A 13,207-nucleotide genomic window follows, 5' to 3' on the forward strand; every position below is an offset into this window, starting at 1 on the left:
ACTTAAAGCCTGCAGAGTCCAGCGTGAAAAACCTTTTGGTTTTGCATTGGCATCAACATCATGCATGACAGGGGATTCGGCACTAGATGCAGAACCTGCATTGGTGTTGGCATCGACATCGGGTGCACAGATGCAACATTGATAATGTCCAACATTGGACTCAGTACTGCGACTGCGTAAGGAATCTACATCCTCCTCATCGGTGCCGTGTGCATCAAGGGACCCGCAGAGTCAAAAACCTCTCTCTCCCTCCAGATACTCTGCCAACACCTCCCCTGCATCGACATCCTCAATGCACAGGAAGCATCCATGCTACAGTGATCAGTCTCCTTCTCTATGACTTATTTCTCAATGAGATCCTTAGAGGTCCTCAAGATCACCTATGCCTACACAGGCTATAACTCAGGCTGTGTCCATACCGCTTTCTCAACTAGTACCAGTGCCTACTCTACAGGAGGAAATCCAGGCTATACTCTCAGGAACTCTAAGGGCTACTGCATATGCAGTCTATTCAGGCTTATAGGGTTGCTAAGCCTCAGATCAGCCCATCGATATATCAGAGAGACAGTCACGGGAGAGGTCCTGCACACTGGCATGGCATCGACCATGGGGGGTACCATGAACCCAACCGAAGCATGCGTCAGTATCAGCAGAGGAACTTTCTCCAGCCTCAGAGTCTCATCTTCCTTGATGTTCTATCACGCAGAGCCGATGCTTTAGTCGACACACTCTTCCATGCACTACCCAAGAGGAGTACTTTGAAGAGTCAGACTCGGATCTTTCCTGGGAGATGGAGCAAGACTCACAGGACCTCTCAGCTGAGAAGTCCTACGGCATTCCATCTGACCCTTCTCCATCGCCTGAGAGATATAAATCTCCAGAAATTATATCCGTTCCTGGCTTTGTCCATGAGATGGCCCAAACCATACCTTTCAAATTGGAAATGTAGGAGGAACCTTGTTCATAGCTCTTTGAGGTTCTAGATTATGACTCTCCTCCTAGAGAGGGAATCACTGTTCTACTTTATACAGTCATGAGGAATACTCTGATCAAAAACTGAGAGACTCTTCTAACAGTTCAAGTAGCTTCAAAGATAATTGATATAATATACAGGATACAGAAATGTACTGCTTTGAAGTGTACTCACAATTTGAGATCTCATGCTTCTGCTCGTCAAGGCAGAGAAGCTAGAACATTACACTCATTTGGCAGGAGAACATTTCAAGCCTCTATGCTAACCAACTGCATATTATCAACTTTATTCCACAATTTACTCTCTCTTTTGCAGACTTTCTTCCTCCTGAAAAGGCTGATGAGTTTCTCAAACATCACAGTAAACGTCTAGATTGTTGTAAATATATAGCAAAACAGGCCTTTGATATCTCTTCTCACATTTCTGCCTTGGAAGTAGCAATGCGATGTCTTTCCTGGCTCAGAATTTCTGACCTTGAACCTGCTGTCCAGAAGTGTCTAGCAAAACATGACGTTATGTCGGACACTACTTTCCCTGGAAAGTGCTTCGCTGAAAGCGAAGTGTCATTTGTGACAATATATTGCTATAAGATGAACTAGGATATAGGATATAACAGGAGAACAATACTTAGTGCTAAATGTAAAAGTATTGTTAAAATTTAAACTTCTTTAAAAAAATATTTTTAAACATATTTTCTGGAGACCAGTGAGGATTGGAATGTGAGGACAAGAAAATACCCCATTATTTCATTAAACTGAGGTCTTCTATTTTGATAAAAAATCTTTTTTTGTAAGATTTCTTTACTGCAAGGCAGAACTGTTTTAAAATATTGAACATTATTATTGGACTTAGGTTAAGATATTGAGTCCCAGGAGAGTTTATTGACCTAATTAAAAAGCATACACATACTATTAAAACTCTATCCAGGCCACAGTCTTCTGCCACCTCTTCTTCTTTTAGAAGATTTGTGAGAGGATTTTGGCACTCTAATTACTATATATCTAAGTGTTGTTATACTCCCACTCCTCCACCACAAAGGACTATGCCCCAATGCTCATGTGCATGGCAGCAGTGGGGTCAAAAGTCACAGACCCCTTCTCAGTCTAAAAACAACCTACTTTTTGACTCCTTCCTAGAGAGCATTGCTACCGTCCAGTTGTCCATGCCAGGCAACCTACCAGTGGGAGGCAGACCTCTTTCAACAGAGGCGGCCACTCATAACCTCTGACCATTGGGTGCGAACTATCATCCAGCACAGTTATGCTCTGCAATGGGGAAAAAAGACCTCCCAACCATCCACTAAGACAGTCTTGTTAAACTCCTTCCAGATGATAGCACTTCAAGAGGAGCTCTCTGCCCTCCGCTGGCAGAATGCAAAGAACCAGTTCCTTCACTGGAGAGAGGTTGAGGGTTTTACTCCAGATACTTTCTTATACCAAAAAAGATGGAGGGAATATGACCAATTCTCAACCTGTGAGATTTAAACAAATTCCTACTTAAAGAAAAATTTTGCATGGTTTCTCTAGGATCACTTCTTCTCATGATCCAATTCAATGGCTGGCTTTGCTCTCTAGATCTGAATGAGGCATACACTCACATGCCTATTCTCCCTGTACACAGAAAGTTCCTGCACTTCTGCTGTGGGACTCTGCATTATCAATACAAGGTCTTGCCATTCGTCTTGGCTTCAGCTGCTTGAGTCTTCACAAAATTGCTGACAGTGGTAGCTGCAACGCTCCGCAAGTGAGGCATACACGTCTTCTCCTACCTCAATGACTGGTTAATCATTGCAGCCTCCCAAGAGGTGGCACAGACGTCATTTCTATCTGCTATATGTCTCCTAGAACTCCTCAGTTTTGTGATTAATTACCTCAAATTATATCTTCAGCCAGTTCAAACCTTACAGTTCATTGAGGCTCTCCAGTATACTACTCAGGGTCAAGCCTTCCTCCCACAACCGAGAGCAGGATAGCCGGTTTGGACAAGCAGTCCTGCAAAATATTTTTACTACCTGAATGGCAGCCCTTTTTTCTGCCAGGCTCACTTTCTCCTTAGTTGCCAAGATTATTATTGCATTTGTGAGTCTGGCAGCTAGTAAGTCCCACATGTGAAAATATCATATATTGTCATATCCCTTCTGCCCCCCCGTGGAGTTGTCTTCTTAGCTTTAGCATTATACTGCTAGTTCTGTGCTTGAGCGTCGGGTTGCATGGCACCTGCACATGCACAGTGGGGGAACTGCCTCAAAGTTTTAAAGTGACAGTGCACTATGGCAGTGTCCGCACTGGGCTCCATGGATGACACTACCTTCGTGTGAGAATATATGTCTGCTGTCCTCAGAGAACACCTGCTACAGGTAAGTAATTTTGCTTTATTGGACTGACTGAAAAAGAAGGTATTGCCTTCAAAAGCTAAACAAAAAGGAGGGTAATTAAATAAATGGCACTGAAAATTCAGTGCTGAAAAACTTGAGCTCGAAGCTCTATTCTATAAAGTGATCATGCTTTTTATTGAATAGCAGTTGGCGCAGATCCCATGCCTAGCTTTTGGGCACTGTACTTATGCATGCTAAAAGCAGGTGTAAATGCCAGCACCCAAATTGGACGCACTTTGGGTGAATTCTGTAAATCTGTTTGCAACATTTGGAACACCCCCCAGCATGCCTCTGGTCACACCTTCTTTTCAGATACATGTGATTAAAGTTAGTGCACCATGTTTTATAGAATAGTGCGCAGTGACATGCATGCACAAATTTAGAAGACTGCCAATTAAGATCAATAATTGGTTGTTAGCACCCAGTTGTTGATGCTTCTGAGCTCTTTAGTCAATTTAATTGCGTGTGGAAATTTGGGCATGATATATAACACATAGAAAAAATGTATTTAGTCCAATAAATAAATTTTTATTTATTACCTTTAAATGTGGACTAACACTTGATTTATAGGAAAATTGAAAGGATTTTCTGTGTTAGATACATTAAGAAAATATTTAATTGAAGTATTGGGCATTATTAATATGAGACTATCTGAATTAATTAGAGTATATTATATTTCTTCTTCGACTTCTGGAAGCCAATATAAAAATTGTCAGTGATACTGAGATCAAGAGATCTCAGTATCACTTGACAGTTTTGATAACTGAAGACATCTCATAGGTTTTATTCTTCTATTATTACATTGATTGATACTTTTGGTTCAGTAATAGATTGTGATTTAATACTCCAAAAGATTTGTAGGAATGTTCATCAATTATTCTGTAATGTAAAACTGTGTATGTTTCTGGATTTCTTGAGGTCTACAGAGAAAAAGATGAAAACAGTTTTTGTTAATGTGTAGTTTCGTAAAATGCTGTAAAGTATGTATTTTTGAACCTACACAGTTGTTTTTCTTTAGTGATATTTTCAGCTTGATGTCTACCAGCAGAATAAGTCATGTAGCTATTTCAGCATATGGCTAATTTACTTATTTACTTATTTATTTATTTATTTTTTCTTTGGTTTTCTTTCTCCTTTAGTTAATGCTCCACTTCCTTTAATTGTGGACTTTAGGCAAGCTGTAATTTTGTGTTTTGTATTTCCTAGTGTTTATATATTTGCCTTTTTCAGGTTGTGAATGTATTTCCTATCACATTTATACTTTCCAAATGCCATACTTGTGGCCAGTACTTTTGTAGTAATCTCTTAAATCTTTCTCCCCAAAATTCAGCGTAGTCAATATTCAAAGTATGTGATTAACAAGGGGAATTAGATGGATCAACCCTACTATTTTATATATCTTCCTTCCCCCTCACCCCCACCTCCAAATGTGGGGTTACTATGTTACTATGTAAGCCGCATTGAGCCTGCGATGAGCGGGAAAGCGCGGGGTACAAATGTAATACATAAATAAAATAATAATAAGAGGGGAAGGGTTGACATTGGGCCAACTATTAGCCCACTATTGATGTCTAAATCTAAATGGGGAAAATCTTTTTTTTTTCAATCCAAAGCCCAGCCCTTTTAAAATATATTAGGGACTGGATACGGCCCACCATTCTGCACTATTACCAGTGTAAAAACATCCAATACACTACTGAGGGATATACTAACCTGCAATACTATTGTAACTCCTATTATTACTAAGGGACTCTTTTACTAAACCACACTAATGATTCCCTGTGCGGCACATGCACCACAGCCCATTCATTTTTGAATGGGCTGCGTCACATTTGCCATGTGGGAATCACTAGCACAGTTTAGTAAAAGAGGTCCTAATTGCAATACTTATGTACCATAGGTTAGGAATTCCAGTAGTATGCAAGGCATACTAAATATGTGTTATTATAATGCAGTTTAGTAAATAGGGGCCATAATAATCCAAATCAAAGGTACTTGATGTTAGGTTCCACACTGGGAATCACCACCTGAGAAAAAGTTCTAGGTGTCACCACACACAATATGTTGAAATGTTCCAATTACTTCACTCAAACACCTCCACCCAAAACCACAACCCCAATATATATATACATCCACACAAATATGTGCACTCTGCCACAAATATGTTCCAGATATGACCTCAGACAAATCCCCATATACTCCTACTTATCAGCCACCCCCACACACATATCCACAGCTCTCTTATGTCATACACACTTTCCCCACACAACCTGTATCACACAAACACACTTACACATGGTCACACATTCTTATATGCCTACACCCATCAAACAAATGCATATCCCACACAAATCCACAACTTGTACATGCCTACACCCATATAGCCTATACCTACTGAACAAACTGACACAGCCCTGCAAGATTTTATGCCCCATATACTCTGTATTCTGTTATACTCCCATACATGTGCTTTCAACATATAGCTGCTACCACAAATTATTTCAAATATATATGAACACTCACACTCAACTGTTATCTTCCCATACAAATACACCTCATAAACATCATACATGTACATTTCTATGTACATCTTCCTACCTATCACCCTACTAACCCCTACCCCCTCCCTTCATACACAAATCCATACCTCCCAAACATACCTACAACCCCCTAAGGGACATCCCAAGAGTTGTGCGAGTGGTGTTGCCACACAAGCACAAAAACACTAGGAGCAACAAAACTGCTCCCCATCCATTGTCTCCTCTTCCTGACGCAGCACAGTGGGTGGGGCAGGGGGGTGCCAGGGGAGCATGTCACATAGGGTGTGATTCTGACTCAATATGGTCCTGCAACCCACACACTCCTAAACACATATACCTCCATCAAAACCCATAATCAACACATTCCTACTCTGATACATTCACCACACACACATCCACACATATTTCCCTCACATACAGCTCCATTTTATTCTACATATAATATTCTCCATTACAGTCCCCATCTACACCTCCACATTTCCCAAACAAACCCCTCCTACAAAGTGCTCTCATACCCACACCCACACATGCCCTTTCAACAAAATCTATGTTGGAAAGTATTCCTGAAACCATGCCTCTGTATGTTTTCCCTACCTGTTTATGAGATATTATATAAAGCAAGACCATGTTGTACTCATTTCATTGTCTACTCTGAAATAAAAGCTGAGCATCTTATTATCATTCTATGTGTATTACAGTGTGATGGGACTGATATGACATCCAAAATTCAAGAGCTGAAGCTCCAGTGTATAGTGTTTTTAAATATTCCCAGGTAAGCTGTGTGTAATACATTGGAAACTGCAGATCCAGGTTTGTTCTCTCTTTCAGCACATATTGAAGATCATTTTAGAAGCATGTACATATGTAAATAACATCATTTAGACATGTAGATTGGCTCTGTGTTGATTTCAGAAAACTGCTATTCTCCAAGGACAAGCAGGCTGGTTGTATTCACAAGTAGGTGACGTCATCCAACAGAGCCCAGTATGGAGGCTGCCTAGTGTAAATTAGCTAAACAAAGTTCTAGCAGCATCCCACCATGCATGTGCAGGTGCCTTCCTGCTCATGCACGATTGCAGATCCATCAGTCTCTTCTTTTCCACGGAACTAGGAGGACACGTCTTTGCGATTTCCCTTCAATGCATTTTTTCTTTGACTTTTTAAGTGCCATCCCGTGTGTGTTTTTGTCTAATTTTACTTATTTTCCTGAATATTTTAGTTTCTGTACCTTTCCCTGTTAAATCTTAGTTATTTTCGACCCTTCAAGTTTTCTCTCCTTTTTCATGGCTCTTAGGTCTGAGCACTGGACTCAGAGTTTTTCCCCTTTTTACTTTCAAGATTGAGGAGTTTAATTTGGCTGTGATTCTTTTCTTGATGTCAAAGAAGACCCCCAATGGTTTCAAGAGGTGTGCCCAATGTAATTGAGTGATTTCTATAATGGACTCACACAGTTGGTGCATTGTGTGCCTAAGGCCTAACCATCAGGCTGCTTCTTGTTCTCTCTGTTTAAAAATGCAGTTGATGTCACAGAAAGCACGTCAGGTCCAGCAGGAGAAACATTTTGGCTTCTTGAAGACTGGTCCATTGACATCGGCACAGGAAGCATCAACCTTGATGGCTGCCCAGACTGCATCAACCACTGGGAGTGTACCAGCATTGAGGAGGTCTTCACCTCCCTTGACTTCAGGCACTGATATCAAGCACCCAGACACATCAGTATCGGACCTGACACCGAGGACACATATGGATTTGACATCATCCTCATTGGCACCAAGTGACCGTGATGCCGAGTGTCGAATCATTGGCATCGGTTCTCTTCAAAGTGTGGTGACAGGAGTGCTGGGGCATCATAGTTGCCATTACCTGAGAATGCTAGCACTGAAAAGATCGCTCCCCCTTTTTAGTGAATGCGCCGATGCACCAGTCTTTGGGCACTTCTCCAGGCAGTCTCTGTACTGGCTCCCCAGCCTTTGCTGATGCCTGTCCTTGATGAGTGGTATCGGACCATGCTTAGGGATGAGCTGGTGCAGATGTTCCAGCAGCACTCAGCTAAGGCATTGAGGGTGCTTGTGCCAGCTGCAGATCAGTCTCAGCAATTTCCTGAGGCCCAGATTCTGCCTGTGGAGTGGTCTTTGATGCCGGCACCTCAACAAGCATCAATGTCAACATTGACCCATGCAGTACCATCCTTGACACCAAGTGAGGAAGCTTCTCCAGAGTCTGAGGGTAGGGCTGTACCTCAGTGCCTTTTGGGACATGGGCAGGATCCCACTGAGCTGGGGCAGGCACATACTCAGTCCATCCAGAGTTGTTCAATGACCGCTCATGGGAGTCAGAATCCAAAAAACTATATAAAGAGGAATGGTCCCACTTAACTTTCTTTCTGAGAAGTTCTGAGAAAATAGGTCATTTCTCTGGCAAGTGAACATTATTTTACTTGAGAACTTAAAGATTGGTGTTTAAAGGAAGAATTGTAGGTTAGTGATAGGCAGAATAAAAATATAAAAAAGCAAATTTTATCAACTAATCTCCATACTCCTTTCCCCCTAGTTTTAAAACTTGAATGCACCATAGCATTAACAGATAGCCTCTAGCAGGCACCGCAGACCTAGTTTAGTCTTAGGGGGAAAAAAGAGATAGAGAAAAGCAATCATTATTAACTAGTTTCCAAGAAGGGGCATTTTCGAAAGGGACGTCCAAGTTGTGATTTGGACGTCCTTGCAAAACCTCCCAATCCAGGGGCGGGGGAAACCCGTATTTTTGAAACAAGATGGACGTCCATCTTTCATTTCAAAAATACTGCCAGGGATGTCCAACTCCTTAAATTTCGCCCTCCCTAGATTTGGACGTTTCTGATTTTCAGCAATTTTCGAAACTAAGGACGTTCATCTCAGAAACGACCAAATGGCCAGCATTTGTAGTGCACTGGTCCCCCTGACATGCCAGGACACCAACCGAGCACCATAGGGGGCACTGCAGTGGATTTCATAAAATGCTCCCAGGAACATAGCTCCCTTACTTTATGTGCTGAGCCCTCCAACCCCGCCCCCCGCCCCCCAAAACCCACTACCCACAACTGTACACTACTACCATAGATGGTTTTGGTCATGTTTAATTTCAGGTGGCGTTGAGACATCCAGACAGCAATGTCAGACAAGCACGCTGAAATTTTGGTTTGGATGTAAGGTGAGATATCAGGGGTAGAAAGGTAGATTTGGGAGTCATCAGCATAGAGATGGTAGGAAAAGCCGTGGGATGAGATTAATGAACCAAGGGAAGAAGTGTAGATAGAAAAGAGGAGGGGACCAAGAACAGAACCCTGAGGTACGCCGACAGGCAGAGGGATAGAAGTAGAAGAGGATCCACCAGAGTGAACACTGAAGGTGCGGAGGGAGAGGTAGGAAGAGAACCAGGAAAGGACAGAGCCCTGGAATCCAAGTGAGGACAGGGTATCGAGGAGTATGCTGTGATTGACAGTGTCAAAAGCAGCGGAAAGATCAAGAAGAATGAGGATGGAATAGAGACCGCTGGATTTAGCCAGTAATAAGTCATTGGATACTTTAGTAAGCGCAGTTTTGGTTGAGTGGAGAGGGCGAAAACCAGATTGTAGTTGGTCAAGAATAGCATGTGAGGACAGAAAATCAAAGCAGCGGCGGTGAACAGCACCCTCAAGTAATTTGGAGAGAAAGGGAAGGAGGGAGATGGGTCGGTAATTAGAGGGACAAGTAGGGTCGAGTGAAGGCTTCTTAAGGAGAGGTGTGACCACAGCATGTTTAACGGCAGCAGGGACAGTCGCAGTAGAAAGTGAGAGGTTGAGAATGTGACAGATAAAAGGAATAAGAGCAGGAGAGATGGCATTAAGAAGGTGGGTGGGAATGGGATCAGAGGAACAGGTGGTACATTTTGAGGAAGAAAGGAGAAGTGTAGTTTCCTCAATAGTAACTTCAGGAAAGGAGAAAAGGGAATGAGGGGGAGGAGAGAGAGGGGAACGGACTAGTGGAGGGAGAGGTGGCGAGGAAAAGAATGCAAGGTTTATCTTTTGAACCTTGTCGTGAAAGAATTCAGCAAGGGTCTGAGGAGATAATGAAGGGGGAGTTGGGGAGGGGGCACCTTGAGGAGAGAGTTCAATGAGGTGAAGAGAAGTCGAGGGTTAGAGCCAAGAGAGTTGGTCAGTTGGATATAATAATCCTGTTTGGCACGTAAAAGAGCAGATTGGAAGGAGGTCAGCATGAACTTAAAGTGTAAGAAATCAGCAAGGGCCCGAGATTTCCGCCAGAGGCGTTTGGCGGAGCGGGTACAGGAACGTAGGTAGTGGATATTAGAAGTTAGCCAAGGTTGGGGTTTTGTACGCCTTATAGGACGGGTCATCAAAGGTGCAAGAGTGTCTAAGGCAGAGGATAGAGTATTGTTGTAAGAAGAAACAGCCTCGTTGACAGACGTGGATGGTGCCACAGTAGAGAGGAAGTTTGAAACATGGGAGGATAGAGATGAAGGGTCAATATCGTGAAGATTCCTAGATAAATTAGATAAGATAGGACGGGACTGGGAGGGAGGAGATTTAAGTGTGAAAGTTATAAGATGGTGATCAGAGAGGGGAAGATCAGAGGCAAGGAAACTAGAGGGTGAACAGTTGGAGGAGAAGATGAGATCAAGACAGTGACCATTTTGATGAGTGGGGGAGGTGGAGCATAGTTGGAGATTAAAGGAGGATGTTAAAGCGAGTAACTTGGAAATATAAGAGTTGGAAGGATCATTAGCAGGAATATTAAAGTCACCAAGGATGAGAGAGGGGGAGGAAGGATCATGGAAGAAGGCAAGCCAGGCATCAAAGTCACTGAGAAAGGATGAAAGGGACTTATCAGGGGGACGATAAATGACCGCTATTTGAAGAGGCAGAGGAGAGAAAAGGCGGATAGAGTGGACTTCAAAGGAGGAAAAACAGTGAGATTGAGGTGGAAGAAGGGGTTGAAATCTGGAGGAGGGAGAGAGAAGTAGTCCAACACCGCCCCTGCGACCAGCAGGGCGAGGAGTATGTGGAAAAAAGATAACCGCCATGGCAGAGGGCTGCAACTGAAGCAGAGTCATCGGGGCAGAGCCAGGTTTCTGTTATGGCGAGCAGATGAAGGTGACGCGAGATAAAGAGGTCTTGGATATAGGGGAGTTTGTTACAGATAGAGTGGGCATTCCATAGGGCGCAAGAGAAGGGCAGAGAAGAGGAGGGGAGTAGAGGAATAGAGATGAGGTTAGAGAGGTCATGGTGATGTCTTTCTCAGGATAGACACAAAACCCCTGGAAGGGAAAGGAGTCAGTCCTTAGGGACATGCAAGGACTTAGATCCAGCCTTTGCTCCTGAACCAGTAATCAGTATACCCTGGGAGCCAAAGTGAGGCTTGAAATCTGAAGATGCCAAGGTTAAAAGCCTGCTGTTATCCGAGAGAGGGGGGAGGCAGCAGAGGACAGGAGGAGAAGAGCACCCTGCCTGAGGGCAGGAGAGACCTTTCTCACAGAGAATGTTTTGCAAGGAGTAAATGGGCTTCCCAACCCAGTGGAGGAGGACCCTGAAGTTAATGCAGTGCCTGGCTAGTGAGAGAAGGGGAAAGAACTGGTGTCTGGTCCTCACCGGGGAAATGTTGTCTTTGGACAGGGACTGGACCTGTCTGAAAGAGAGGAGTTCAGGATCGGCCATGTGAAAGGTACAGAGACTGTTTCTGAGCAGTCCTAGCCTGTGGCTGGGAGACAGAACTAGAGTCTGGGAAAATGTAGACAGAACTAGCGTCCGGGAAAATGTCATGTGAAAGAGACTGACCTGCCTGAAAAGAGAGGGAGGGGGTGCCGGGGCAACTGCTTTAGTGAACAGAGTTTGTCTGAAAAGGGAAGGAACAGTTACTAGTAGAAGAGAATATGGGAATTTCCTCTGTACTGCCAATATCCTCAGGAGCAGCCACATGGGGGTTGCAGAGACTGTGCATGGGGCAGTCCTAGCCTATGGCTGTGATCATGTTGGGAATCTCCTGGTCAGAGAGAGGTTCATTAAGGTCACAGCTCTAGGCTGTGTCTTGGAAATGCTGGTTCAAACTGATGAGAAACTTATGAACTGCTATGGACTTAAAATGCAAGCTGGGTTATGAAAGAAAAGCAAAACCTTTCCTGTGCAGTTTTTGCATGAATTCTTTTGGGTTCATTTTTTATTTTAATCCTAAGGCACATGTCAGGAGGACTTGTGCTGTGCTTTGGAGACTGCTTATGGAATCTAATTCTTTGTGCTCAATAAAAGCTCTTTATGTTTTGGAACTTGGTTGCTGTGTGAGTGTCTGAGCTGGAGAGTTGGAAATCCTGGACTAGAGCGGGATCTGGATCAGGGGGATTTTTCCTAACTTCTTCCAAGAAAAGTATAAGAGGGAGCAGACCTGGTGATACAGACCGTGCCACACCCTGTTGTGACATTACAATATGTATATAAAAAAGTGTGGAAGATTGCATTAAACATTTATGAGAACCAATGACAAGGTGGATGCAGTCAAGTCATGTAATATTGTAAACTCGCTGGCAAGTTGCACTGCTGAGGTTTTTGATAATCCATTTAGCAGTTGGAGTGAATTGTGTTCATACAATTTAGGCATGCATGTTATAGAATATGGTGTAGGACAGAGCCTTGCAAAACTCCAAATGAGTGCTTATTAATAACAGTTATTGATTGTTAATGGATCATTAACTAATTAGTTTGTGTGTGAATCCATTACCTTGGTTTTTTCTAGACATACACCTAGGGCTTTTTTGAGGGGGTACTTGGGGGTACTGAGTACCGGCACCTTTTCCACTGTTTGCTAAACTTGACCCATGGTTCTCGTATTTTAATGAAAGTGCTCAGGTTCTACATACAAATTCTGCCTTGTCATAGATTCTATGACTGGTTGCAGGGGTCCTGGATATTGTGGGGTGAGTCCCTCAATGATCACTCCTCACCTGAAGGGTGGCCTGGCATTTGAGTTCCGGCACCTTTTTTGCTAGACAAAATGCACTGCATACACCATACCTTTTCCGGTCACATATCTATGATTCTGAAAGCAGGCTTTTTTGGCTTTGCTCAGACTTATAGCTATTAGACATGCCCTCGATTACTGTACCTTACATACATTGTACCATGCCTTACGAGGATCTAAACTTGACTATTGCAGTGTGATGTATGCAGGCCTTCTCTAGTATGAACTGAAAAGCACAGCCACCCATTTCCTCTGCAGGTTTGATCATGCAACTCTTTTCCTTTGTCAACTCCACTGGCTCCAGATAAAACATACAATTCAGTTTAAGAGTCTTATCCTA

The 13,207-nt window shown here is 43.1% G+C and overlaps 1 protein-coding gene across 1 annotated transcript in view; it reads left to right on the forward strand.

Annotated features, from left to right (window-relative positions):
- The window catches only part of DGKI (diacylglycerol kinase iota), a 1,705,262-nt gene that overhangs the window by 1,109,672 nt on the left and 582,383 nt on the right, over positions 1–13,207 (forward strand). The window contains 1 exon segment of the mRNA XM_030215620.1: positions 6,586–6,659. Coding sequence (XP_030071480.1) covers positions 6,586–6,659 — 74 coding nt within the window.

This window comes from Microcaecilia unicolor, chromosome 10 (genome assembly GCF_901765095.1).
Source record: "Microcaecilia unicolor chromosome 10, aMicUni1.1, whole genome shotgun sequence".
Taxonomy (NCBI): Eukaryota; Metazoa; Chordata; class Amphibia; order Gymnophiona; family Siphonopidae; genus Microcaecilia; species Microcaecilia unicolor.